Source organism: Triturus cristatus, chromosome 3_1 (genome assembly GCF_964204655.1).
Source record: "Triturus cristatus chromosome 3_1, aTriCri1.1, whole genome shotgun sequence".
Taxonomy (NCBI): domain Eukaryota; kingdom Metazoa; phylum Chordata; class Amphibia; order Caudata; family Salamandridae; genus Triturus; species Triturus cristatus.
The window spans coordinates 1,041,493,419-1,041,519,076 of record NC_140583.1 but is presented as its reverse complement, the minus strand read 5'-3'; the positions used below and the strand labels follow the sequence as shown (position 1 = coordinate 1,041,519,076).

Here is a 25,658-nt window from a genome sequence, read left to right as displayed (position 1 = left end):
TTTGGGAGCCCAGCTGACCATCATTTGGTTGGAGTCAAACAGGAAGAGAATTCCACATTTGTGGGATTACATGCAAGAATGCTCGCTAAGAAAATGTGTTCCGACGTAATCTCAATCTCAAGCATGAGGAGATAAAGTTTGCAAGTAACCGTAGGGCCACCAAGGTGTTTGTCAGCAAGATAAGTTATTGTTTTTTATGAGTCTTGTAAATTGTACAGCTCTTTTTCAAATGAATATATGAAGGATGTCTTTAGCACTCGAATACAAACCGTAAATAAGGCGCTATGCTAAATGTTATTTCTTTGAAAAGAACATGTTACTTACTTTCAGTAACTTTTTCTGGTGGATATTCTGTCGAACCACAGATTCCTTACCTTAAAATGCTCTCCAGATGCCAGACTGGATTCGGAAACGCTTTACTACTGTGCTCACATGCACCGGATGTGATGGAGCAGATTTGTGTACAAGACTCACACCTGTGCGCTGATGTCAGTTTCTTGTCTATTTTTCTTTTTGCGGTCTCAGAAGTGTGCTGAGTGCTAACTTGGGAGCATTTTAAATGTTATCAAGAAGCCATTCAACAGAATGGGGATCTGGTATGGCAGTGAGTAATCTGTGTTTAGATAGCCAATCCACTAGAAAGCGTATTCCCAAAGTAACTTTTTCTTCTGATCAATATTTCTAACCACAGATTCCTCACCTTAGAATAGATACCATAGTAGTACCTCTCCTTGTGGAGGATCAAAGGGGTGATATGTCCTACCCGCCCGACCTAGCTGTTAAAGTAGTGCATATATTCAGGAAGCATTAGTGACGACCATGTCGCAGCCTGGCAGATGTTAAGGACAGGCACTCTGTAAGCCCCAATGTAGTGGTAGTAGCCTTTGCTCTAGTGGAGTGGGTTCTCATATCTACCCGGGACTGCTTCTTGGCCAGTGTGTAGCAGATATTAATGCAGATGACAGGGTCCTTTTCTACACTACGTTCTCTTTCTTTGCTCTGGAGAACCCTACAAATGGTTGATAGTCCATTTCATGATCCTTAGTACAATCAAAATTAAAGCCCTTTTGGGGTCCAATCAGTAAATCCTTGTAGGAAAGTGACCCTTTTTTCATGTTACCTCCACTTTTTACAACTGATACTGACCTTTTGCGAATGATATGTTCTTGGTCTCTGTTAACCAGACCCCAGTGGTCTTTTCCTAAAAACAAGGTAAAAAGTTCTAATTGTGTTACAGTTGGCAAACACTTAAGCTCCCTATCAGTCCCTAGTAAATGGTACGCCTGGTACCTAAGGCATGGGTACTAAAGAGGGTCCTTAAGGGCTGCAGCATGCATTATGCCACCCTAAGGGACTCTCATACAAATTGCATGCAGGCTGCCATTGCAAACTGCATGACATGGTGCCAGCCATGTATGAAAACACAACATGGCACTCTCACTTTGTGTCATCCCGAAGTTACTGCATATAATATAGGACTGTCACCCCTACTGCAGGCCTTATAGCCCTAAAGCAGGGTGCATTATATTGAATGTGAGGGAATATCTGCTTGAGCAGATATGCCCATGTGGTGCCTAGTTCAATTACTAGATAGTACAAGTTAACAGGGAAGCCATCCTAAGTATATATACTGGGCGCTGGTCATTACAAGTTTCTAGCTACATGATGGCTTTTTTAAGCGTATGGTGTTTGGTATCAAACATCTTCTTCTTTATAAATCCTTACTATTTCCAGTACTAGATCTATTATGACATTCACCCAGAGGGAACCTAAGTGGGCCCCCCTGAAAAACCTACCGCTATCTAGTGTGCTGGCTGACTAGAATGGAATGGCATGGTGAGCAAAAAAATGATGGATTTAGGCCCAGATCTCTGTACTAGGGTGAATGTATGACATTGTTCTGCATTCTGTCCATCAACTGTTTTTGCATCCTGGGAAGGGTATGCCCAGACGTGGGTCCCGTGCTCTCATGGCACTGGAATCAAGCTATCCTGGCTGAAGATGGGTGAATCCCTGAAACCGGTCCTAGGATGCTTGTATCCAGTCCAGGGAGGACCTGGCCTGGCAGTTCGGGCTGGACTGTACCCATGAGGCACAGGGTCAAGGCTGATTTGCATATGGCTGGGTTCAAACTGGAACGGCATGGTGAGCAAAAAAACGATGGATTTAGGCCCAGATCTCTGTACTGGGGTGAATGTATGACATTGTTCTGCATTCTGTCCATCAACTGTTTTTGATTAGTATCTTCCAGCATGCCACCACAGACCTAACACTTTTTGCGATGTTCCTGTGGCAATAGGGGCTTTGCCTTATTTACAAGGTAGCGTTAAGCCACTTATTGTGGCTTAACGCTGCCTTGTAAATAAAGCCCCCTTTCACGCAATGCTTAGCGTGAAAAAGGTGGGCAGTGGGAGTTGCAGTGGGCGTTTCACTCCAACACCCATTGATTTTGACGCTGCCCTCTATTTACCAGGTCAGCTTAAATAGGAGACAGCACCAAAATTAAGACCATGAAAAACCTGGTCTTAACTTGGCGAAATGAGAAGTGCCTTATTTCTCCTCGTTTTTGCTTCTTCCAGCAGAAAAAGCAAAACACCTTTGATTGTTTATGTTCAGGATGGTGACCCTTCCTGCACATAAACAATCTTTAATAAAAATGACGTTTTGTAACTTCCATGTGTGCTGCATTAGGCATATTAACCCTCTGTGTCACATTAGATAAGTCAAAGCTGCCACTAGACAAAACTTTCCTCTCTCTCCAGCAGGTACATTAATCACTGGCATTTTCTTGACACTTTTATAGTTGCTCAAAAACTGCTAATTGTCCAAGGAACTTTGCAGTGCTTTTAAAACTGCTGCCTGCGGACCCCCTAGGAATGTGCCACGGACCCCTGGGGGTCCTCGGACCCCAGTTTGGGAAACACTGCTTTAGCATATCAAGCCCACGGGCTTCAAAGCCCTTGCTGCCTTTTATATGCCACCCCAGCTTCCCTCAGACTTGTGAGATACTGCCCCCTGCCCTCAGGTCCATTTGGCTCCAGGACATGTGTGAACATTAGCTAGTCTGGAGGCGTGTTCACTCTCAGACCAGTTGCACCCCAAAGGTGGGCTTCCTGAAGTGAGCAGAGAAAGAAGGGTCCACCATCTTGTTTGTGGTGGTATTAGGCACTCTGGGACAGTGTTATTTCCACTCCCCACAGGAAGTGGTTATGTAAGGGGTGTAGTGACCCTAGGAGTAAGTAGCCCATTGACTACCACCCTTCACTCCCTTTAAAGCCCCTAAATTCAGTATTTTGGTTGCCCTTTGACATCAGGAACTCCTATTCATCTGCTTGAAGGAGGACAGAGAAGAGCCAAAGACGTGAGGACTGTTGACCAGCATCTTCTTGGGTGCAAAACCCTGCCTGATTGCAGCTCTCCCGACAGACAGCGACTCGTCCACAATCGAAATAGTCTCCCCAAGCCCTTGGAGGTCTGCCAAGCACTTCCTCTAACTAGCAGCATCTCCCTTGGAGTGGAGGAGCCACTTCCCTGCACCAGCAGGCACAAATTACAACTGCATGGTCCAGCTTTCTGTCGAGCCCCGGGCCCACCGAAGGAGCGGTCCCGAGCAAAAGTTCTTTGTGCTCCTGGAGGTCAGATCCATCACCCTACCGAGTTTGGAGAAGCCAGGACCCCCAAGAGCCACCCTGCACCAATACCCGGGCCACTGGAGCCAATTGCAAGCACACAGGCATGTTTATGCCCGGGCTCACATAAACCAATCGCGTCTCTGTGGTCCTGAGAACCTCAAGAGCTGAGCCTCGCCTTTGGGTTCTTCCGTACTGGTTCCCAAGCCCCCTATGCAGCCTTTTCCTACAGGTACTTTTCCTTTTCTTACAGGTACTTTAGCATGTATCGTTCGAGGCTACCACTGCTGAAAGCACCTCTGCACCCTGACACACCAGAACAGGTAAACTTGAATAGTTGGTGCCTTCTTGGACGTTGTCTCCTACTTACCGTAAGTCCAGAAGAACAGTCCTGTGAATCATCTGTAAGTGTCCTTATTCAGGGAATGTTTCTCCCATATGATGATAATACCACGTTTGAGGCTCATCCATCAAATCTGACAACTGTCATTTTCTACTGTTTTTACTGTGAATTTGATAAAGTCTACGGTACTTCCACAATTACAAAAAACTTAGGGTCTGAAACTAGATAAAAACTTTATTTTTAAATTGGTCTTGAGTTTCTTCTTGAGTGTCACTCTAAATTATTAACCTGCATGTACAACAAATGCTTAACATTACCCTCTGATAAGCCAAAACTACTCGCCCCCACTACCACAAAAGAGATCATTTCTGATTATTAATTTAAGCCCTGTAAACCAATAAGGGTCGCCTGGACTTTCTACATAGTTTACCTCATTTTGATACATCACAAACCTCTCCTCTTTTTCGAAGGGGGAGGGTGACAAAGAAAACCAGCACAGTGATCCTTGCCCAATGTGGCATGTACTATGACTGTTGCAAGAATGATGCAACCATCTTGTCACTGGGAGGATGGGTGGTATAGGGTGGTTGTACTGAAAGTGGGAGGCATTCACTCCTGTGACAAGCTGACTTCACTGTAATGAGGAAAACTATCTCTAAAGTTGTTGGAAGCAGCAATTCATTGGCTCAGAGAGTGTACACATGAAATATGCCAGTTAAGGTCCCACCTGTGGCAGTGCTTAATTTGAGCCAGCAGTTTCCAGTGCTCGGACCGATACTGAATTGTTTTCCGGTGCTTGCACCGGCACTTAATTATCAATACTGCACTTAGGAAAATCTGCCACATGGTGGTGCTGCTCACCTAATTTAGAGATGAGCAGAACAGCGGTTGTTTATGACTACAATATACATTAAAAATGACTAACACCTGCCTCCCCAGCCATTCCTTCAGCTGTTGGGACCTGGGATAATCTGAACTGTCACTCTTACAGGTGAGAGAGATGGTTAGTAGTTATTTTGACAGCGACGACCGGGGCGATGGGTGGTGCAAGCTGCAGTGGACTACTGTTCAGGGCCCTGGCACCTATTATTTTACTAATCAAGTACTGCACTGTGGCATCTTAAATGGTTTGGGAGGAAACCTGTCAAACCCTTAATACATTTCATCACAATAGGTGATTTAAACAGGGGTGGCTGGTTTGGCAAGCATAGAAAGGTTGAAAAGGAAGACAAATAGCCTTTATTAATACCCACTGCAAAGCCGGGCTGTATCAGAGATGAGCAAAACTGTTGGACTTTCTTTTGTTTTTTAGGTCTCGGCTAGGGTGGCTGTGCACATGCGGCGAGATTTAATGAGTTTCAGTAAAGGGCTTTAAGCCCCGCCCCTCTTTTCCATTGGCCGGCGTCACCGTTTATGCTAAACGGTGGCCAGCCATTGGAAAAGAGCTGTGTGTGTTACCTCCCGTTGGCTTTTTCTGCAGTCCCACTTGGACGGGCTTGCCCGCTTTCCATTCATCGTAAACGATTTCTTATCTTTATGGGGCCAGGTGTTCAAAACACATGGCCCCATAAAGACAAGAAATCGTTTTGCTCCGGATGAAAGTGAAAGCGGACCGTGCTTGTTGCTGTATTTTTATCCCGTCGTACATCACGAGCCTGATGCGTGTCCTCCCTTTAAATGTAACGTCCAGAGATGATTTCTTGAAGCAGAAGAGTGTGTTCGGAAGCCGCACTCTTCTCTACATATTATTTTACCAGCCGCTCGTCGTCGGTCTGAGGAACGGGTTCGTTTGCAGCTTCTTTCGCGACTGGGTTCGCCTGATGCTTCGGCAGCAGCAGCGTGTGGATCCCGGCTGCAGCAGCGCCGCGAGGGTTCCTGGAAGCTTGTGCGCCTACTCCGGCAGTGTGTGCTGTACGGATTCAAACCTTGGCTGCAGAGTCCACGCACAGCAAGCACACTATTGAGGTATGCCCCCTCCCCCCTTGAACCCAGCTTCACATCTAGGAGCAGTACATACGTTAATGCGATACAGGCAGCTAGTGTAGAACAGGTCGCGGCTGGCGCACTCTCTCCTGGCGCCACCCGTATCTCCGAATGGGGGCAAAAATCTGATCCCCGCGGCACGCAGAAGCAAGAACTCAACTCACGGCATTAGGAGAGCCGATATACGCAGCTATGCCACACAATTTGTGCATTTCTGTAATATTACGGTGTCTCGGGGTACACTGAGGCGGTCACCAGTGAGCATGTTGCTTAAACACGCGTAATACAGGTGATTAGTCGTAACACGCTATATTACCAGGTATCCTGCTAAAGCTGCAATCATTCGAGCAGCTCAGGCAACACGATAACAAGTATTGTTAAAATGTATGGGTCAAACATGACACTGGAACTCTCATCCAACTTCGAAAAGAGTAGGTCGATTGCATGCCTGTTTTTAATCATATGCTCATCCATCCATCATAGTCTTTATTCGAATAAAAAAATATTCATACAAGACACAAACATGTACATAAAACAGAATTGTAAAGAATCCCATTTGCTAAAAAATATATAAAATCTTTCTATAAATAGCTAAAATTTAAACTTAAGAAAATAATTAAACATTTCAGCAGACTTTAGGATGAAGTGCAATACAGATATATAGTAAACCATTAAAACTAAAAATTTATGGGAAATAACATCCAAGGATGAAGCCCTACTAGAGTGCCTCCTCGGTACCCCGGAGGGCATTACATCTTAAAGACCATGCCCAACCCAAATATTTGGCTAAGGCAATTGAGTGGACTGGGAAAGTGCTTGTGCTTAAAATTCTAATAGCTGTAGCGGAACTCCTTGTGCCCAGTAATTTACACAAAGGAGAAAGCCAAAATCGTCTAGGTTTGGCGTATACGGGGCAGACAAACAGGAAATGGGCGACAGATTCTTCTTTAGCACCACAGACAGGGCAGGTACCTATACTTACACCAGACCACCCGCAAGTTAGAGCCCTAAGTGGGAGAGAGCCTGCTCTAAGTTGGAAATAGAGTTTCCTGTCTCTTGGTAAGGTAATTAAATCCCAATACGGTTCGAAAAGTGGGCTTGCCTTTTCCTCTAAGAATCGACTGGTCATCGTATAAGAGATAGAGTCGCTCCACACCCTGTGATTTACCCGCTCCCAGTAGAGCGGTTTCAAAAGCTTCTTAGCGGGAAACCCAGCAGCAACTGGGTCGTTCCATAGGCCTTCCAGTCCCAGGTCTAGCAGGGTTTCTCGGAGGTTCCTAAGCCACCCAATCTTGTGGAACTTGTCGGCTTGCATTACATCCATAATGCCCATTGCATAAGGCCTAAGCTCTGGTGTAACCCATAATCTCCTCCAGTATAAGACTTGGCGAAGTTTGGCCAAATCCTTAATGGCCTTTCTACCTAGGTCATAACGTAGTGGGACCAGGGGCGTGCTTTGTGGAAGACCAGTTATACAACGAAAAAATTTATTTTCGACAACTGTTAGGGATGATAATGCATCGAAGCCCCAAAGCTCAGCCCCATACAACACTGAGCCAAGGGCCTTTGCCTCGTATACTTGAAGCACGGGTTTTATTGGCTTGGTCAGGGATTTTTTGTGCTCATTAACCAATGTTCCCGTGATCTGGGTAAGTTTCAACGTAGACAGTTCCAAGTGTCTATTCCACTTATTATTTTGGGTCACGTTTATACCCAGATAAACAAAGTTTTTTACCTCCTCAAGAATTTGGCCATTCATTATAAGCTTGCCTTAATCATATGCATCTAACAAAACCAGCTGCAATTAAAGAGGCAAAATGCGCATATTCCCCAGTCACTTATGTTAAAGAGTGTGAGACGCTGGTGCGCTTACTCTGGGGAGGCAAAGTAAAGCGGGCTGCGAGAGATATTTGAGGCATTTGGTTCTTTTAAACTTTCATGTTTTTAAAATTCATTTTTACACGTACTCTCTCCTGCTGATCACTAGAGCTGTACCTGACCGGCAGCGGTGCCCGTCCGTGCGAGCGGGCCCGTCTCAAGGCGGTCAGCATTCTAGTCATTTTGCCACCAATACATAATTTTGCACGCTGGCGTGAGCGTGCACTGGACGCCCACAGTGGGCGCGCTAAAGGCAAGCCTGTCTGCGCCTGTCAGTGCCTGGAACGTGTCCGTGGCCAGGACCCCTGTTCCGGCGTTGTCTGTACGCTATACACCTCAGTTGCTCCATAAGCTCCGGCCACCACCCCATGGAGCCTGTGCCACGTTTAATCTTCAGTATGATGTTGGTTTGCTCCGTTGCACTCACTGTAACTTTGTGACGCTTACTAACACTAACAGTAATATGCTGAGTCACGTTGATGCCGCATGCCGCACCGCTTCCGGCGGTAAGGATGTTTTCCTTACTCCGGCTGTCCTACGTACTGGCACAATACCTGCTCTGAGTAGGACAGCGGAGCGGGCTTCACTGAAGACGTTTAAGGGAATTCTTTTAAACGTGCGTTCGGTGGCCAAGCATAAACTTGAGCTCGAAATCTTTATAAGTGCACATAACCCTGACATGGTTTTTTTAACCGAGACTTGGGCTGAGGGTGCTTCCGCCCCAGACTGGAATGTCGCTCTGCCCCCAGGTTACGCTGTCCTGTCGCTGGACCACTTGGGCAGTAGAGGTGGGGGTATCGCCATTGTCTACAAGCAAACTCTCATAGTCCAGACCAGGACTGTGATAGATGTTCATGCTGAAGCACTCCACATTGCCATCAAGCTGAAGAAGGTTACGATCTTTCAGGACCTGCTAATCTATCGACCCCCTGGCCGCCTTCTCTTTGGCCCTTATGACATATATGGAATCCTGTACGGACTCAGACTCGTATTCCATCTTGGGCGATTTTAACTTCCATTTGAAATCCACCACTAGTTCGGATACGAATAGACTCCGAGATGTTATGGCAGCCTTTGGCCTACATCAGCTAGTGACCTACCAACACACGAAGGTGGCCATACTCTTGACGGGCTGTTCTCTAACCATCCAGATATTATTTATTGCAGGGCCGATGCGCTTCCCTGGACTGACCACAAAGCCGTTTTCTTCGAGGTCTTGGCCAGGCTTGCTGGTATGGGCGCCCCTCACAAACCGGTTAAGGTCGTGTTTCGGCGGTGGCCTAAAATCACCAGCACTGACCTAGCGGCTGCCCTTGATCATTTCCCCCCTATCTCAGACAAAGATAATGACGTGGCAACGGCACAGTTTAATGACTGGATTACGGCAGCAATCAACCGTGTTGCCCCCACACAGACAGCCACTCTCAACAGGCGGCCGGCCGGTGCCCCATGGTACAGCCCTGATCTCAAACACTTAAAAGTTCAATGCAGACGGTTCGAGACGGGACTGTACCAGGGCTAGTAAAGACCTCTACAACATCACCCTTCACAAATATAAAGAGGCCATTCGTGTAGCAAAGACAACTTGATTTACGGGGAAAATTTTGGTTGCTGGCAAATCCACAAAAGAACTCTTTAAATCCGTGTCTTTTCTGGCCAAACCTCAGCAGGGCAGCTTGTTCCGCCCTGACCAGGGTTTCTGCAATCAGCTGGCTTCCTTTTTTTATGATAAAGTTCAAACAATATATGATGATCTGTTGAACCTTTCAATCCCAGCTCCTGTTCAAGTTACACCCCAACTTTTTCTGCCCCCTGAGACTAGGCAGGGTGGTTTTTCAAGTTTTGGCTCCCTGTCTGTTGAGGCTATAACAGATTTGTTAAAAATGACTAAGTCAGGGTCTGTCTCTGACCCTTGCCCCCGTCGGTCTTGCATCTGGTTGCGGATAAGATTGGTCCTACTCTTAGGCTTCTAATTAACCAAGTTCTGGTCTTAGGGACCTATCCCATTGCGTGGAAGACGGCTAGTGTCAGACCAATTCTGAAGAAAGCCTTGCTTGATCCCACTGAGTTTAAAAATTACCGATCAATCTCGGGTCTGCCTTTAGTTGCCAAGATCATGGAAAAGCACATGAATACCATGCTCTCCGAATACTTGGACTGCAATAGCTTACTTGATCCGTCTCAGCATGGTTTTCGCTCTAATCACTCTACTGAGCCTGCTCTTATTGCTGCAGCGGAGGGGATTCGGATGGCAGTCGACGGAGGTGGGAGAGCTATTCTAGTCCTCCTCGATCTGTCGGCTGCTTTTGATACCGTCAATCACACGGTCTTAGTGCAACGACTAAAGGAGGCAGGCATTAGTAATCGAGCCTTGGTCCTTCTTTCCTCTTTTTTGCAGGATAGACCGCAATCTCTCAACTGGGAGGGCCTAAAATCAGATAATTTCAATCTGACCTGTGGCGTTCCGCAAGGTTCTGCCTTATCCCCCACCCTGTTTAATCTCTATGTGAGACCTCTGGCCGCCGTTGTTAGGAAGCATGGTTTTGCTTTCGTCTTGCGGACGATTCGCAATTGGTCATTTCGTTATCAGATACACCAGAGTTAGCAGCGGGGCGGTTCCATGCGTGTCTTAAGGACATCATGGCCTGGATGACGCAGAGTTTCTTAAAGATTAATACGGATAAGACTGAAATTATGGAATTCGGGAATGGACCACCAATCTGGAACAACCTCTGATGGCCATTGGAGGCAGGACTCTGTCCTCTCCCTGTGGAAAAGGTTAGAAATCTTGGCGTCATCTTTGACAATAAAATGAATATGTCAGCGCATGTTAACAGCATAACCTCTGCCTGTTTTTTCTCTCCGCAAAATCTTTCCTTTTATTCCCATCGCTCTCCAGAAGACGGTAATGGCCGCTCTTTTTATGTCGAGACTTGATTATTGCAATGCTATGTTTTTGGGCATCGATAAGTTCCAGATCAGTAAAATTCAATCCCTGCAGAATGCCGCTGTTCGCGTTCTGTTACAAATTCATAAGGGCCACTCCATCTCCTCCGCTAGGAGATCATTGCACTTGCTCCCGGTCCAACAGAGAGTTGAGTTTAGGGCACTATGCCTGGTCCATAAGGCACAATATGGTGGTGGCTCCACCTACTGTCAGAATCTGTTCAGACCCTACGTCCCCTGACGAGATCTACGTTCGGGCAATCTTGGCCTTATGTGTACCTCTAGATCAGGGGTCTTCAAAGTGTGGGGCGCGACCCCCATGGGGGCCGTGAAGTGATGGAAAGGGGGTCGCGCATTCCCGGTCACACTTCTGCCCAGGCACAACAAGGGATTCAGCCCCTCTCCTCGCCCGTATTGTGTCTCTGCTCGAGCTGCTGTGGGCTCCGCTGGGCTGTCTGCAGTCTTATCTCCTGAGTTTTTCACAGGTTGTTAAGGACCATTTGCAGATTTACATACCTTTTGTAAAGTGGTTACTGAGGCTTAGTTTTTTTTTTCTAGCTCCAGTTCCCCCTGGGCCCCAACTCTGCCTTTTCCTTACATTTGTATTTTACAGTTACTGCAGTAGTGTGAGAATGCATTTCATGAAAATAAATATAAAGTAGGGTTGCAAGAAGAAAAATACCAGCCATTTGATGTTTAAAGAGCCTGCCAAGGCCTCCTCTTGACACTAAATGTGATTGTAAATAAACTCGTATGCATTCATTCGTAATGTGACTTTTCTGTCTTTGTTCCCTTTAATTATCAGTCATGGATCATTGAGGCAGCCCTAGAACACAATTTAAAGTGCTTTCTATTTATATTTGCTGTTCCAAGTACGCACAGATGAATGCTGAAATATACAGCTTTAGGTGACTGCTTATTTTTGTACCATCTGGGACATCCAAATAATGAGCAGGCAACCCTAACCATAGGATTGGAAGTGTGTTGAAGGATCAGCATATTATTTATTTCCTCCACCCTCGATCCCTGATTAATGTCATAATAGCAATAGTTTAACTTGTATCTTAAACCCTACGCTGCCGTCAATAATATGCTGAGTTACTTCAAGTGTTTGTGAATGCACCCTGCATTCAGAGAACTCACTTCTCATTCTCACACTTCACTTTCACGCTCACCCTCCACTCACACCAATCACAATGCACTCACACTGATCACCATGCACTCACATCATTCACCCTCTCACACTGCACTCAGTGATCACTCTGCAATCACAATGCACTTGCGTTGTTCACCCTGTACCTCAGCCTGCAGTTACACCACTCATCTGCACTCATGTGACACCTCATTCATCTGTCCCCTCACTGCTCAATTTGCAACTTGCTCAAACAAGCCCATCATTAACCATGCATTAATTCGTCCCACTCTGCACTTACATCCGCACCCAAATTCATGGTCACCTCACTCACCCTGCAGTCACTCCTCTTTCCCTACTCTCACACTGTTGCATCACTCACCGTGCACTCACATGGGCACACTTCTCATCCACAGAGTGCAGAGGGTTAATGTGCCTGCTACAAAGAACATGTACTATGCAGATCACAGAACTGTGAGTAAACTGAGTAGCACTATAAAAAAAAAAGTTTGTCAGAAAGGTTCTACAGAGAGATGAGGTGCTTTGTTGGTGAGTGGTAGTGAGGGAATTTATGGAGAAGGAGGAAACTGGGATGGGGCACCAAAAAAGACTTGCGCCGTGTGTGGCCAGTGCTATGGCCAGCCCTGCCTGGGAGTGTAGGCCCCCTCGCGAAGTTTGGGTCTAATCGCTCCCATGCTTCTGCCTACTACTATTATTATTGACATTTGTAGTGTGCTGCTATTGCCAAAAGGTGTCGTGGGGCTAATAGCCATCTGCTGCCAGAAGGCAAATGAGAAACATACAGAAGGGGAAGGAGAACCAGCCAAATGGGGTGACCTACAGAGCATAGAGCCAGGTTTTTATATCTTCCTAAAGGATAATAGATTCTTGGTGGAGCGAAGCAAAGGAGGGTGGACGTTCCATAACTGTGTGGCCTGCACCAAAACAGCAAGACAGACAATTCATGCTTTCCTGAATTAGGGAACAATAAGCAGAGTGGCACAGGCCAAGAGGAGCATACAGGTCCAACCCGTGTGCTCGGTTAGGAGAGAGGAGAGGATGAGAAAGGACAGCAAGGGAGTGAGGGAATTTGATTGAAGAGGTCAGGGATGAGGAGAAATGTGAAGTGCCGAAGGGAAGTGTGGACATGCAAGAAGTGAGTGTGAGGGAAAGTTGAGGGCACAGAGGAGGGCTACTGTCAAACTGTGAGAGAAGATAGCTGAGAGATGATCTGTGACCTAAAAAGTAATTTGATGCGACATTGGGGAGGGAGAGCAGCGATAGGGGAAGAGAGGGAGTACTGGGGTGGGTGCTGAGCAATGATTAATTTTGTAATTAAACATGTGCCAGGGACCTCACCAGTAGGCCACTGCAACTTTAACCACCCACCCATTGCCTTGCATGTGCGGCCAATGACAATACCTATTCAACTACCAACCATAACACTGTACAAGTGTGACTATTTCAAGCCCCCAAAGCTATAAGAATGGCATGGATGTCAGGCGTTTATCTTTTTTAGTGTATATTGAATTAATTAACAGCTGTTCTGCTCATCTCTAAATTACACAGACAGAGCCATCATGTGGCAGACGGTCATATTGCCAGTGTGCACAATTAGGTGCCAGTGCGGAGCAACGGAAACCACCTGCTCAAATTAAACACTGGTGCTGAGGTAAAAGGGGAGAGGGACATTGGTTCAAGAAGGTGTGAAAAAACAAAGGATAGATGTGAAAGATGAATGGGGGACTGGAGAGGTGTAAGATACAAATAGACAACAATTTGATCGGAGAGACTTGAGATGAATGAGAAGTGCAGATGGGCACAGGAAGTGACAGGGCCAGAGAGGCCATGAGATAAATGCGAGAAACTGTTCGAGATGAGGGATTGGATTACGGGAATATTCTCTACTTGGGTTGCAATAAGGAACCTGTTGGGAAACTGCAAATGGTTCAAAACTCCGCTGCACGTCTTCTTTGTCATATTGCGCGATGAGACTCAGTTACTCCTTTTCTGCAGGATCTTCATTGGCTCTGCGTTAATAACCGCATTAAATTCAAAGCTCTTTGCCATATTTTTAAAATTAAACAATGTGCAGCTCCAGTATACTTGAGAGAACTTATCTGCCCTTATATACCACACCGCGCTTTGCGTTCCTCTACCCAGGGTAATCTAATACTTCCCAGGTTTAAATTGACAAGAATGGGCGGACGCTCTTTCTCATACCTTGGTCCAAAACTTTGGAATTCTCTTCCTAATCATGTGAAGTCGGAATCCTCCTATCTAAAATTTCGCCGAGATATTAAGACATGGCTCTTCATTCAGCAAATGGCTTGAATTACCTAGTCTAACTTAAGACTCATTGCGCCTGGAAACCCATATCAGGGTAGCTGTGCGCCCAATAAATGTAATAATAATAATGAGGGCAGTGAAAAGGCAGAATGGTAAGAGGTGAGTAAGGGTGAAGTGAGAAGTTGAAGGGGGAGAGTTTAGAAGTTGTAAGAAGGGGTGAAAGAAAATGGCCTGCAAAGTGAGAGAGGGATCTAGGCTTGGGAGAGGAGAGAGGGATTGAAGGGAGGGGTGAGAGGAAAGTGGCATGGGTAAATTGCTCAACTCTGCACAAGACCGCCAGGGTATAAGGGACCCCTGCTGCTCCCGGCCAGGGCCAGGTGAGCTTCTAATGTGGCAGCACGTATTCCTGCGGATTGGAAGGCCCATCACCAAGGTTGACTAGACATCTTTCTGATGTTAATTGCTGTATTTTGGTTATAAACTGGTATTGATGGGGTGAAATCTTTCCTCCGTGTTACTGTGTGCAAACAAAATTCAAAATAATGAAGCAATTCTATCCCAAAATAACGCTGCATCACATAACATTATTTAAATTTTCTTCCCACACAATTTAGTCAAGCCTGTCGTGTAATTTGGTCCTCACCAGCCTTGTAATTCCAGAAGCCCTGCCTACAGGTTTAGAAATGTTTATCAGGAGGGGGTCCTTACGACTGAAAATGTTGACAGGGGGGTCTTGGCACCCAAAAGTTTGAAGACCTCTACTCTAGATACAGACGTGTTAGATGGGGTAGCCGCACGTTCTCCATCTGTGCCTCCCAATTATGGAATAAGCTTCCAGCCTTCCTTCGCCTTGAGCCAGACCTCCTTTCCTGTAGGAAAGCTCTGAAGTCTAGGCTGTTTAATGTCCTTTAGCTCTTTAGTTCCATCGTTTCCGTTGTTCTTCTCACACCACAGCGCCAAGACGCCGTTTGGCATTAGAGCGCTTAATAAGCCTTTTTACAGTTATACTTCAAATATTAGACACCTGTTCACGACCCACAGTTCAAGGCTGTAAATCGAGAAGAAAAAGCTCTCGCCAATCTAGAAAGGATTTGATCAAAGAACAGAACAGGGTAAGAACGGGTTGGCAACGTGGGCTAGTTCATGGTTTCAAATTCTTTGTTACTACTTTTGGGACTTTCCGAAACGTTTCACTGCTAATATTGGTGATTTAGAACCGCTGCAGAGCATGAATCGAGTGCTTAGGTTTCTCCTAGTACTGTGCGAGTGTACAACTGACAGCTTTCATGTGCCATCGTCTGGCCGTTCCAAAGCGCTGACTAGACAGAGTTTAGTGTTGCTGTCGGTGGGTCAGCTGGAAGTCAGTATTGCTTTAGAAAGGAGCTAGTGGCTTCAGTACTGCTATACTATTGGAGCCTGGTCGCTTTTGCAATGCTCTAATATGGGTCTTTACTTGGCCATTTCATTTTTATTTCACTGCTTATTTAGCTCAAAAAGTACCATAGGCATCTTGGTGCTGAAAAACAAACCCAAAGATTTTTAAAAATAGACAACCTAAAAGAAATAGCCGCAATACATGGCCAAGAACAGTCTAATTATTAGTCTCGCACCCTTATGTTTGCACCTTGCCCTCGAGACCAGGTCAAAGGGCTAAGGATGAGATGTAGGATTAGGAAAACGTTTCTTTTACTATAAAGCGTAAACGTGGTCCAAAAGCATTAGAGCGATTTACATGAGCACCATATTTAATTACACAAGGCCAGGTTAATTTTTTTGTATATGTTTTTCAGGCACGGGGAGATTAAGGGATGTGCGCAGAATCACAGGCTGCTCAGCCGACGCCGACACTCTAACTCGGTCCCCCAAAGTCGGCAGCTCTTGCTGCTTGGCCCTATCACCGCCCATATTCCTTTAAGGTTCTCAAGGGTACTGTGCCGCTGCTCATTTGATAAGAATAAGACTATGGTCTCGAGGTGTTTAGTGTTGCTTCTGTACAGTATGTGAAAGACCCGCAATTACCACTGTCAGTGTACATGAGTACAGCTTCAGTACTGTGGATAACTTACAGATGACATTTTATTCGTGTCCTCAGTTCGCTTTCGCACCACAGGTCACGGTGCTTAGTACAGAATTTTCCGTATGGGTTAGGGGGCTCTGCTTCTGTGGCAAGGGGCTTTCATTCAATTTTACAGAGAGCTTAACTGCTTTTATTAGCACTCTTTGTAGAATGCTGACATTAGATCAGCCAATCAGAATACGGATGCCATCTGCCACTGCACCCTAAGTTCACAGAGTGAAGCAGGGAAACGGTGAAGTCTGCCTACCTTCAGGACAACGGTAAAAGAGATCAATGAGCGACTGAGGAAGAAAGGTAAGTGCACCACACTTAACTGGAAGGAAGGGGCATACCTGCTTTTCTTAAACAATCTTTGTCATCATGTAACAAAGCCGAGAAGAAAGCTTCAGGGCACAGACAGATTTTAGAGCGCTGCTGATACGATAAAAATATCAGTGTTCAGCCTCTTTCAGCAATAACACAAGCTTTCAATAAGCATTGTCAACATTCCAGTTAGTGGTAAGGCACTACTTGAAGGGATAATCACTAGAAGGCACTGTTCCGGGGTGGGTATGGTCGTGAATTAACCAAGTCCAACCACAAAAATAAAGAAGAAGAAAAGATATATCTATAGGTACTAGGTCTAGGGTAAGGTACTAGAGATGGGGGGAGACAGCAAAAGTGTCTCTTGTTGCCCTCACACACCCCGAAGGATGTCATGCTTCATCATCGGGCTGTGCTCCTCGTCGGGCCGGCGGTGCAATGCCCTACGGGTCCCCCGAAGGGTCTCTTTAGCGGAGATCTTTTAGAGAGCTGCCGATGGGTGCATGCGGGTGTGCGGAGGGAGAGTATCGGGGTCAGTGGCGAGGGTAGTGTGTGCAAAGATAAAAATACCTAAGGGTTGCCTAAGGGAGTATTTTAATAAAGAGGTACCCTTGGTATAATAAAAACGTGAGTAAATTGTTACCTTTCAAGACGTAATGTGTCTATGGTAGCAGGAAAAAATGGTCGACATGTTTCGCGCCTTAAGTGGTCAAAGTGATCCCTGGCGTTTCATCAGGACCAGTAGTGGTGAGTAGTGTGGAAGGGGTGCACAGACTAAGTGTAGTGGGAGGGGTAATAATCACCCTCTCACTAGGCAAAAAGGGGGGTGTTTTAGTGTCTCCTAACCAGGTGATGTGTGATTAAGGAGTCTGTTGTGCCCCCTTTGCACTAGACCTAAAAAGAGAGTTGGGATTACTCCTTGAGTTTAAAGCGGCGTAGGAGGCCCACACCATCTAGGGGGGTTGCTCAGGTGACGGCACTGGAAACCTGCCCGGTCCAGACGCCAGCTCGACCTTCGAACTCAAGGAGTAATCCCAACTCTCTTTTTAGGTCTAGTGCAAAGGGGGCACAACAGACTCCTTAATCACACATCACCTGGTTAGGAGACACTAAAACACCCCCCTTTTTGCCTAGTGAGAGGGTGATTATTACCCCTCCCACTACACTTAGTCTGTGCACCCCTTCCACACTACTCACCACTACTGGTCCTGATGAAACGCCAGGGATCACTTTGACCACTTAAGGCGCGAAACATGTCGACCATTTTTTCCTGCTACCATAGACACATTACGTCTTGAAAGGTAACAATTTACTCACGTTTTTATTATACCAAGGGTACCTCTTTATTAAAATACTCCCTTAGGCAACCCTTAGGTATTTTTATCTTTGCACACACTACCCTCGCCACTGACCCCGATACTCTCCCTCCGCACACCCGCATGCACCCATCGGCAGCTCTCTAAAAGATCTCCGCTAAAGAGACCCTTCGGGGGACCCGTAGGGCATTGCACCGCCGGCCCGACGAGGAGCACAGCCCGATGATGAAGCATGACATCCTTCGGGGTGTGTGAGGGCAACAAGAGACACTTTTGCTGTCTCCCCCCATCTCTAGTACCTTACCCTAGACCTAGTACCTATAGATATATCTTTTCTTCTTCTTTATTTTTGTCGTTGGACTTGGTTGATTCACGACCATACCCACCCCGGAACAGTGCCTTCTAGTGATTATCTCATTGACATTTCGGAGCACAGGCACTGGACCATTAACCAGCTCCTGGTCCCCCCTCTCCCTTTTTGTTGATACAGTACTACTTGAAGGGATACACGTGCATGTGTGATTCAATCTGTGGGGACTTCCTCTTCATAGAAACATCACTGCAGCCACTCTAACTGCTTATCAAAGCACCCACCAACCTCAATCTATCCGCATAAAGATTACACGGAAGTGAACATGTACTTCAATCTTGTGGAGCACATGCAGTGCCCTGCTCTCAGTGAAGAACCCCAGAGTAGCCTCGAAGCGCTATGTGCCCTCTGTAGTGCCAGGAGATCAGTTATCAGGATTCCTAGGGGAATGTGATGTACTATTAACTACACAGCCTCAGCCCCACCCCCCGCTCCCCCCAGACTGCAAGAAAACTAAGACATACATCTTTTATTCAGTACAAAAAAACAAATTCAGAGAGTGAAAGAGATAGAGCACAAGAGAGAGTGCAGAGATGACTCGGGAGGCTTGTTTTCCTATTTTCAAACTCGGTGAGTGAACAACGTGGACTCTGCCTTTGTGGCTGCTTAGTTGAGATGACATGATCCTGACTCCACTATCATACACAAAATGTATACAACTGACCCTGTACAAAGACAATCCAAGACTCACAGCTGAGAAATAGACGACAAATACAAAGCTGTGCTAAATTTAAGAATCCAGGACAGGAATTTGCTCACTTTGGGTCTCAACAGCACAGTACATTTTGGCCAGTGACGAGTAATGGTAGACCTTTTTTACCTGCAATAAACAGCCTCCGCTCCTCAAGCGTTATGGATCAGGCTCAGATCAAATTACAATGCAGAGACAACAGCCTACATAATTTTTTAGGTCGAGCATTTGAGACCTCTTGTATATACTTTAGTATATGTTTTTATGTGTATGTACTTTGTGGGCTCTGGAGGTCAGCCCTAGGATTTGTATGCTTCCGCTTAGGGACTTTTTTTTTTTTCTGTTCAACTGCCTCTATTCAACTGTCTGGATAGAAAACAACCAGCAGAGGTCAGTAAAATACCAGAATCACTTTAGCATTCTCTAGATTCCAGTTCTTAGAAATTGTTTTCCACAAGCACCAGTAGACAATATTTTTTTCAAATCTTGTATTGTCATTGATATGACCACCGAAGGCCCTGATTTTATATTAAAAACAGAGCTTTGCACTAAACCATTTCCAGCTGAAAGGCAATATTTCTCTCCATGTGTTCCCATACCTGGCGTGTCACGCAGTTTGGAGCTTACTTTCCCTCCATGTTAAAGAACATTACATGTTTCAGCACCCAGGCTAATGTGCTGCATAGCTAAATACATATAAGGTCCCAAAGGCGAGACCGATGGCATTGCAAATGCTTGTCTTCTAAAGCCTTGGAAATGCCACACCAAGCCAAAAATATGTCTCTGTGCTTGGCAAAAAATGAATTAGTGGATGACTGCCCAACAGCAAGGATGACATCCAATACTTCATTTGGGTAATCAAACAATGTGAGGTGCTGCAGCTCAATCTCCATGCATGTATGTGTAGATTGTGCAGATTCGAGTGAAGGACCCTGCCCTGCCTCTGATTCAGGAGTTGCTTAGGAAGTAGCAGCCTGATCGGAGGACAGATAGATGCTCATGTTCAAAACTACCAGATAACACACTTTCTTTGCCAAGTCCAAATCACTCCAACACAGATTGTGCCTTCTTACTAACAAGGCAGGACCCATCAAAGGGCATATGCACGAGGGAGGCTTGTAAATCGTCTGAAGAGCCAGTTAAACACCTACACTTGTGGCTACGAAGTACGACACTAGCACCAACTGCCCTATACAGGCAATCTGTGGTTTCCAGAACTGTGTGGACAATATTTTGCTGCGTCCTGTTCATCATAAAATGTCTGAGCCAAAGAAGACTACTGGAAGGATCTTTGGCCGTGGCCCACTGCACATGCATGTTGCTATCCTACAAACAAATAGGATTTACATATCGGCAAGCATGTTTTCCTCTGCCAGCCTAGCATTGCAAACGCCACAAGCCTCTTGGACCCATTGTCTGGTGTAGTAGTTGGAAATTAATTAGGGTTAACCATGCTGGTCGAGGCCTGCACAATAATGTTCTCAGGAATGAGATGCTTGGTAAGAAAATGAAGACACCCATCTGTGCTTTACATGTGTTTACAATGTGGGTATTGTCTAATGCCTAAAGTGCCAGTCTTGATATTGTTGGTAATTTCATTGTTTGATTTTGTTTGTTTAGCTATTAATGTGAAATGTATATTTATTTCAATAAGTCATATGTTGGTGTGAAGTGTTTGGATTGTATTTTTATATGTGTTTTTATATATATCATTTTCAGCACTGACTAAGTTCTACAAGTTGTTGGAACGAAGCGAGTTGGTGGAACTTCATTGGAATTGATGGATAAAAATAAATAAAGCAAACCCAAGGAGATGATGGACGGAGTGCTGAAACTTTTCAGACACTCACCCCAGTCACAGATCTGGGTTAAATCCATCGTCGTTCTTTAGCTCACTTTGCCACCCCATGTTGGATCTAGCAATATGCTAATCAGTCTTGACCCTGTGCCTCATGGGAACAGTCCAATCCAAACTGCCAGGCCAGGTCCTACCTGGACCGGAAACAAGCAACCTGGGAACGGTTTCGGGTCAATACCCCTCATCAGCCAGGATAGCTTGAATCCCGTGGCAAAGTGAGCCAGGGACCCACGTCTGGGCATACCCTGCCAACTTAGGTCAAACAAAGCAAACACAAGGAGATGATGGACGGAGTGCCGAAACTTTTCAGACACTTGCCCCCAGTAACAGATCTGGGTTAAATCCATAATCGTTCTTTAGCTCACCTTGCCACCCCAGTTTGGACCCAGGGTTGTTTCCCCGAAACCGGTCCTAGGATGCTTATTTTCAGTCCAGGGAAGACCTGGCTTGGCAGTTTGGGCTGGATTGTTCCCATGAGGACCATGTCAAGACTGATTTGGACATGGCTGGGCTTCGGGGAGTGTGCCATGTTGTGTTTTCACAAGAGTTTGCACCCTTTCACACATCCTGCAAGGGCAGGGTGCAAGCAATTTCTGTGTGGGTCCCTTTTGGTGGCATAGTACATGCTGCAGCCCTTAGGGACCCTCTTTAGTACCCATGCCCTGTGTACCAGGGGTACCATTTACTAAGGACTTACACGGGTACTAAAGTCCTTGCCAGTTGGTGAACAATTGAGCATGTCTTTGCTTTAGGGAAAGTGCACTGGCACTTGGGCCTTAGTTAGGACTTACCCAGTGCACATCAGTCAAAAACATCAGTATCAGTGGCAAAAAGTGGGGTTACCATGATAAAAAGGGCACATTCCTACACAGTTCTGTTACACATTCTTGTGCTTGGGATTGCTGTATTTACTGTAGAACTTCGAACATAAAGTGGAACTGTCACAGGAATGGCCTCTGGACTGTGTCCACGCATGTGACTGGGATCAGGGCTTACACGAAGGCCACAACCTCTTTTTGTTTTCAGCAACATATAGCTTTTCCTACTGGTCTGATTGCTTTTTGGTGCATGAGGATGGATTTATCAAACAACTCGGAGTTGTGGCCCGAGCCTTAACACATATCGTGCATGTCCTTGACAGAGATCTGTTTCCTGCAGTCCCAACTTGTTTTGATATCTGTTGTTTTCTTTGTGGTCATCATTTCCTAGTACACTGAATTGAAATAGTTTAGAAGTCGTTGGAAATATGACAAAGTGGGGAGCAGAGCACCAGATCCTCATCATAAAACACAGAAGGGGAATGTCGACCAGTTCAGAGATGCACTGGACCACCTGGCAGTGCTGATGTTAAAGTTTTCCTTTCCAGGCTGGCGTACATTCTAAGAAAAGGGAATCTGTGGTTAGAAGTTTCCATAAGAATGTGTCTTTGAAGCCAATACCACTTATATGTAAATGTGACTTTATGAAGAACTTTTTGCATATGCTGTCTTTGAGAATGCTATATGAAACCTGTTTAAGTCTTGGGATTAAAGCAAAAAGGACCACCTTTGCAGTTTATTTCTGCGAATCATTGTTAAATATCTGTTTACAGGACACACATGCGTTGTGATGGCTTTGATGGTGATGTTCAAAGGCACATGAAAAGTAAAAGTCATGATCCAGTGACCTCGGAGAAAGAGCTTCGAAAAGTTCGGTCTTTGAATAAACGCTTTTATGAATGTGAGGCTAGCATCCCCGAGAGGTGAGTAGAGCATCGGAATCTAGGTGTTATCTTGAAGAGAACTCACAAAACTGTTCTGTTTTTTAATTTCCCACCCTTATACCCCTTTTCATACATGAAGACTGAGATGAGCTCTTCCTATAATAAACTATAGCATACGTGTATTTAAAGTTGTTAGTTGCATTGAACATTTCCTTTTTAAACTAACTGATACACACAAACAAGTCTTTTTTTTTTTCAGACCACCTTCGAAACGGACATACTCGCACCTAGGCATTTCATAAATGGTTATATTTGGCTTCAGTTTTCCTTTCATAAGTTTTTGGAAGTTACATTGTTTGCCAAGCACCTCATGAAAAGAACTAGTCATATTTGAGTAACAATACTTGGCAACTTCAGACATTGCAACACGCAATGGCGTCAACTGTTACAGGAGCAGATATTCAGCCAATCAGACAAAACATTGCCTGCACAGCCACCCTCAGATCCCTCACAACCAATCAGAGCACAATAAGAGGAATTCCTCAATCAGATCGCTACTTCTTACATACACGAACAAATAAGGATCAGTTCCCAAGCAGAAGTAACATCATACCAGGAGGTGTCCCTACAGCTGACAATGTTCTGATAGAACCCAAACCATTGAGAGTGAAATGACACAGGTCATCACTCAACGTTTTTGACGTCCATAAGGCTCCACAACAGACAAACCAATGTCCGTGGATGAAATGTGTTATTAGAAAGGGTCTCTGGTAATTTAACTGCATCGGCCTTCCTCAGGCACACATGTAGGGCTTGCTACGGCCTTTATGACCGTTGAGGAATGTGCATCTTGTTTCCTGGAACTTTCTGTGTTTATGGTGAATGAATTTCTACGTGCTTTGGGTATATCTAGGCTTTCCTGTTTTCAATTTCTATTTTTGGTAAGTTCTTGTGTTTTTTCCCCCCAGTGTTTTCAAGTGATTGCAATACCATAGAAAAACAGTGGTTATCAGTGGATACACATTTTCACATCATTAAAAATAACAAAAACAGTGTTTTTATTTGGTGTTTATGGAATGTTTTGCTTTTATTATTGCTTTCTTTCTGCACTGGTAGTGCATGGTATATAGACAGTACAAGTACAGTGTTTATGAGGTCAAAATCAATTTTTACAAATCAAACTTATTGTAGTACATCATACAATACTTCTTCAGTGAGTCTTTGGTCATGCACGTCCGCTCTTTCCTTACCATGTAAACCTTTATCTGTGAAAAGGTCCTCTCAACATTGGCACTTTAGACGGGCAACGCCAAAACAGCCAGTACACAATTTGCTAACTCTGGCTACTGACATAGCTTTCATATATGCATCTGAAGATTGCGATTCTCTGGGAAAGGTTCTGCAACAAATGCATTGAATGGATGCATATGCCATCAGAGTTATTGAAGCGGTAAAAAATGACGCAGCACTTTTGAAAGTCCTGAGAAAATTCCCCTTTATGGAAGGGATCTAAAAGTTGCGCAGAGTACCACAGTGAGGCTTAATTGACTTTCAATGTCAGGGTTGGTGAAGAGACATTTCTATGCATCATTGCAAGCTATTTCTCACACATTGTAAACAAAAATGTCCTGAATTGCTCCTCAACATTTCTTTGCGTACCACGAGACAAGCACTCTAACATGGGACATGTTGCAGTGTCAAAGTCACTAAAAGTATTGCCTAGCCTACTCTGAAGGAGATGTTTCACATCTATACCAATTATGCTGAAAACTAGGTAGACAAGGGTGTTTTCAGACTCTAGTTGTATTTATTATATCCACTATAGCAGTCCTGTATAAATCTAAGAATTCAGTAGAGTGTACTTTTTCACATCATTATCAATATGTGACCGAAGAACCTCACATTTCTTGCCTTTGGCCTCATTACTCAGCAAACATTCTGTAAAGGGTTACCGCATTGATAATCTAGCGTTCACGTCCTCTAGGACTGAGAACCACAAGTTAAATGACACTGTTGGGATGACTCTTTCTTTGATGCCGCACAAAGGGCCATATGTAGGTAGCCCAATACCGGTCGGTAACGGCCGATTTTCGGTAAATATACCGTTACCGACCGGTATTTAGGCTTTTGATATGTAGGGGGATCATTTCTGTATTTGGTAATTTACCGAATCGGTAAAATTACCTAATCGGTAATTTTACCGATTCGGTAAATACCGAATACAGAAATGAGATGTAGGGGGAGTGTGTGGTGGGTGTGGGGATTCGTTATTTACCACCAACTGAAAGTTGGTGGTAAATGACGAATGTCTCAGTTAATGCATTATTTGGCCCTTAGATGTGTGCAATGTGGCAGACACACATGCCCTCAGGGCATGTATGTGTGCCACATGTGCACACATGCAGGAATCAGGGGTGCAACAGGGTGTCAATGTGACACCCTGCCACCCTTGATTGAGCTCCCCCCATTACCGATTCGGTATTTACCGATTCGGTATTTACCGATTCGGTAATGGTAACTGGCTTCCCATTGATTCCTATGGCCTCCTGGCCCATAGGAATCAATGTGATACAGGTTACCATTACCGAATCAGTAAATACCGATTCTAAAATACCGACACTTACCGAATCGGTATTTTTTTACCTACATTACATTTACCGATTCATAAATACCGAATCGGTAAAATTCGGTATTTAAGAATCGGTAAATGTAATTTACCTACATATGGCCCAAAATCAGAAAAATTTGTGTTTTAGTTCCTTCGCATAACAAAACAGTGCACCAGAATTGAATAAAAAGTCAATAGAATTCTTCTTTAACTCTGAAGATTGTAAAGATGCTTTCGACATACCATCTATTAAGTGGCAAGGATCTCTTACAGGGAAGCACTTCAGCTCAGGTATCAATATTGACAAATCATCACCCAACTTTTTTTTATATACATAGCTGAATCACTGCATATACAAATATCGTTCTAATCTTTCTTGAACTTGGTAAGAACTTTTTGCAGCAGCATTCCAAGTGACGCTATGTTCTGTGTTTTCCAAACGTCTGGTGTCTTTTTTTTTTTTTTTTTTTTACCACTATCCCAGATGCTTGGTGACAGCACTCTTTTCACATATTCCTGTCACTACACCTTGC

The 25,658-nt window shown here is 45.0% G+C and overlaps 1 protein-coding gene across 13 annotated transcripts in view; it reads left to right on the top strand.

The window, feature by feature from the left end:
* The window catches only part of LOC146861466 (uncharacterized), a 356,537-nt gene that overhangs the window by 270,636 nt on the left and 60,243 nt on the right, over positions 1-25,658 (top strand). For all 13 annotated transcript variants that reach the window (XM_085645782.1, XM_085645786.1, XM_085645792.1 and 10 more), the window contains one exon: positions 22,407-22,556. In XM_085645782.1, the coding sequence (XP_085501908.1) occupies positions 22,407-22,556 (150 nt within the window). The remainder of the gene's footprint in view (positions 1-22,406; positions 22,557-25,658) is intronic.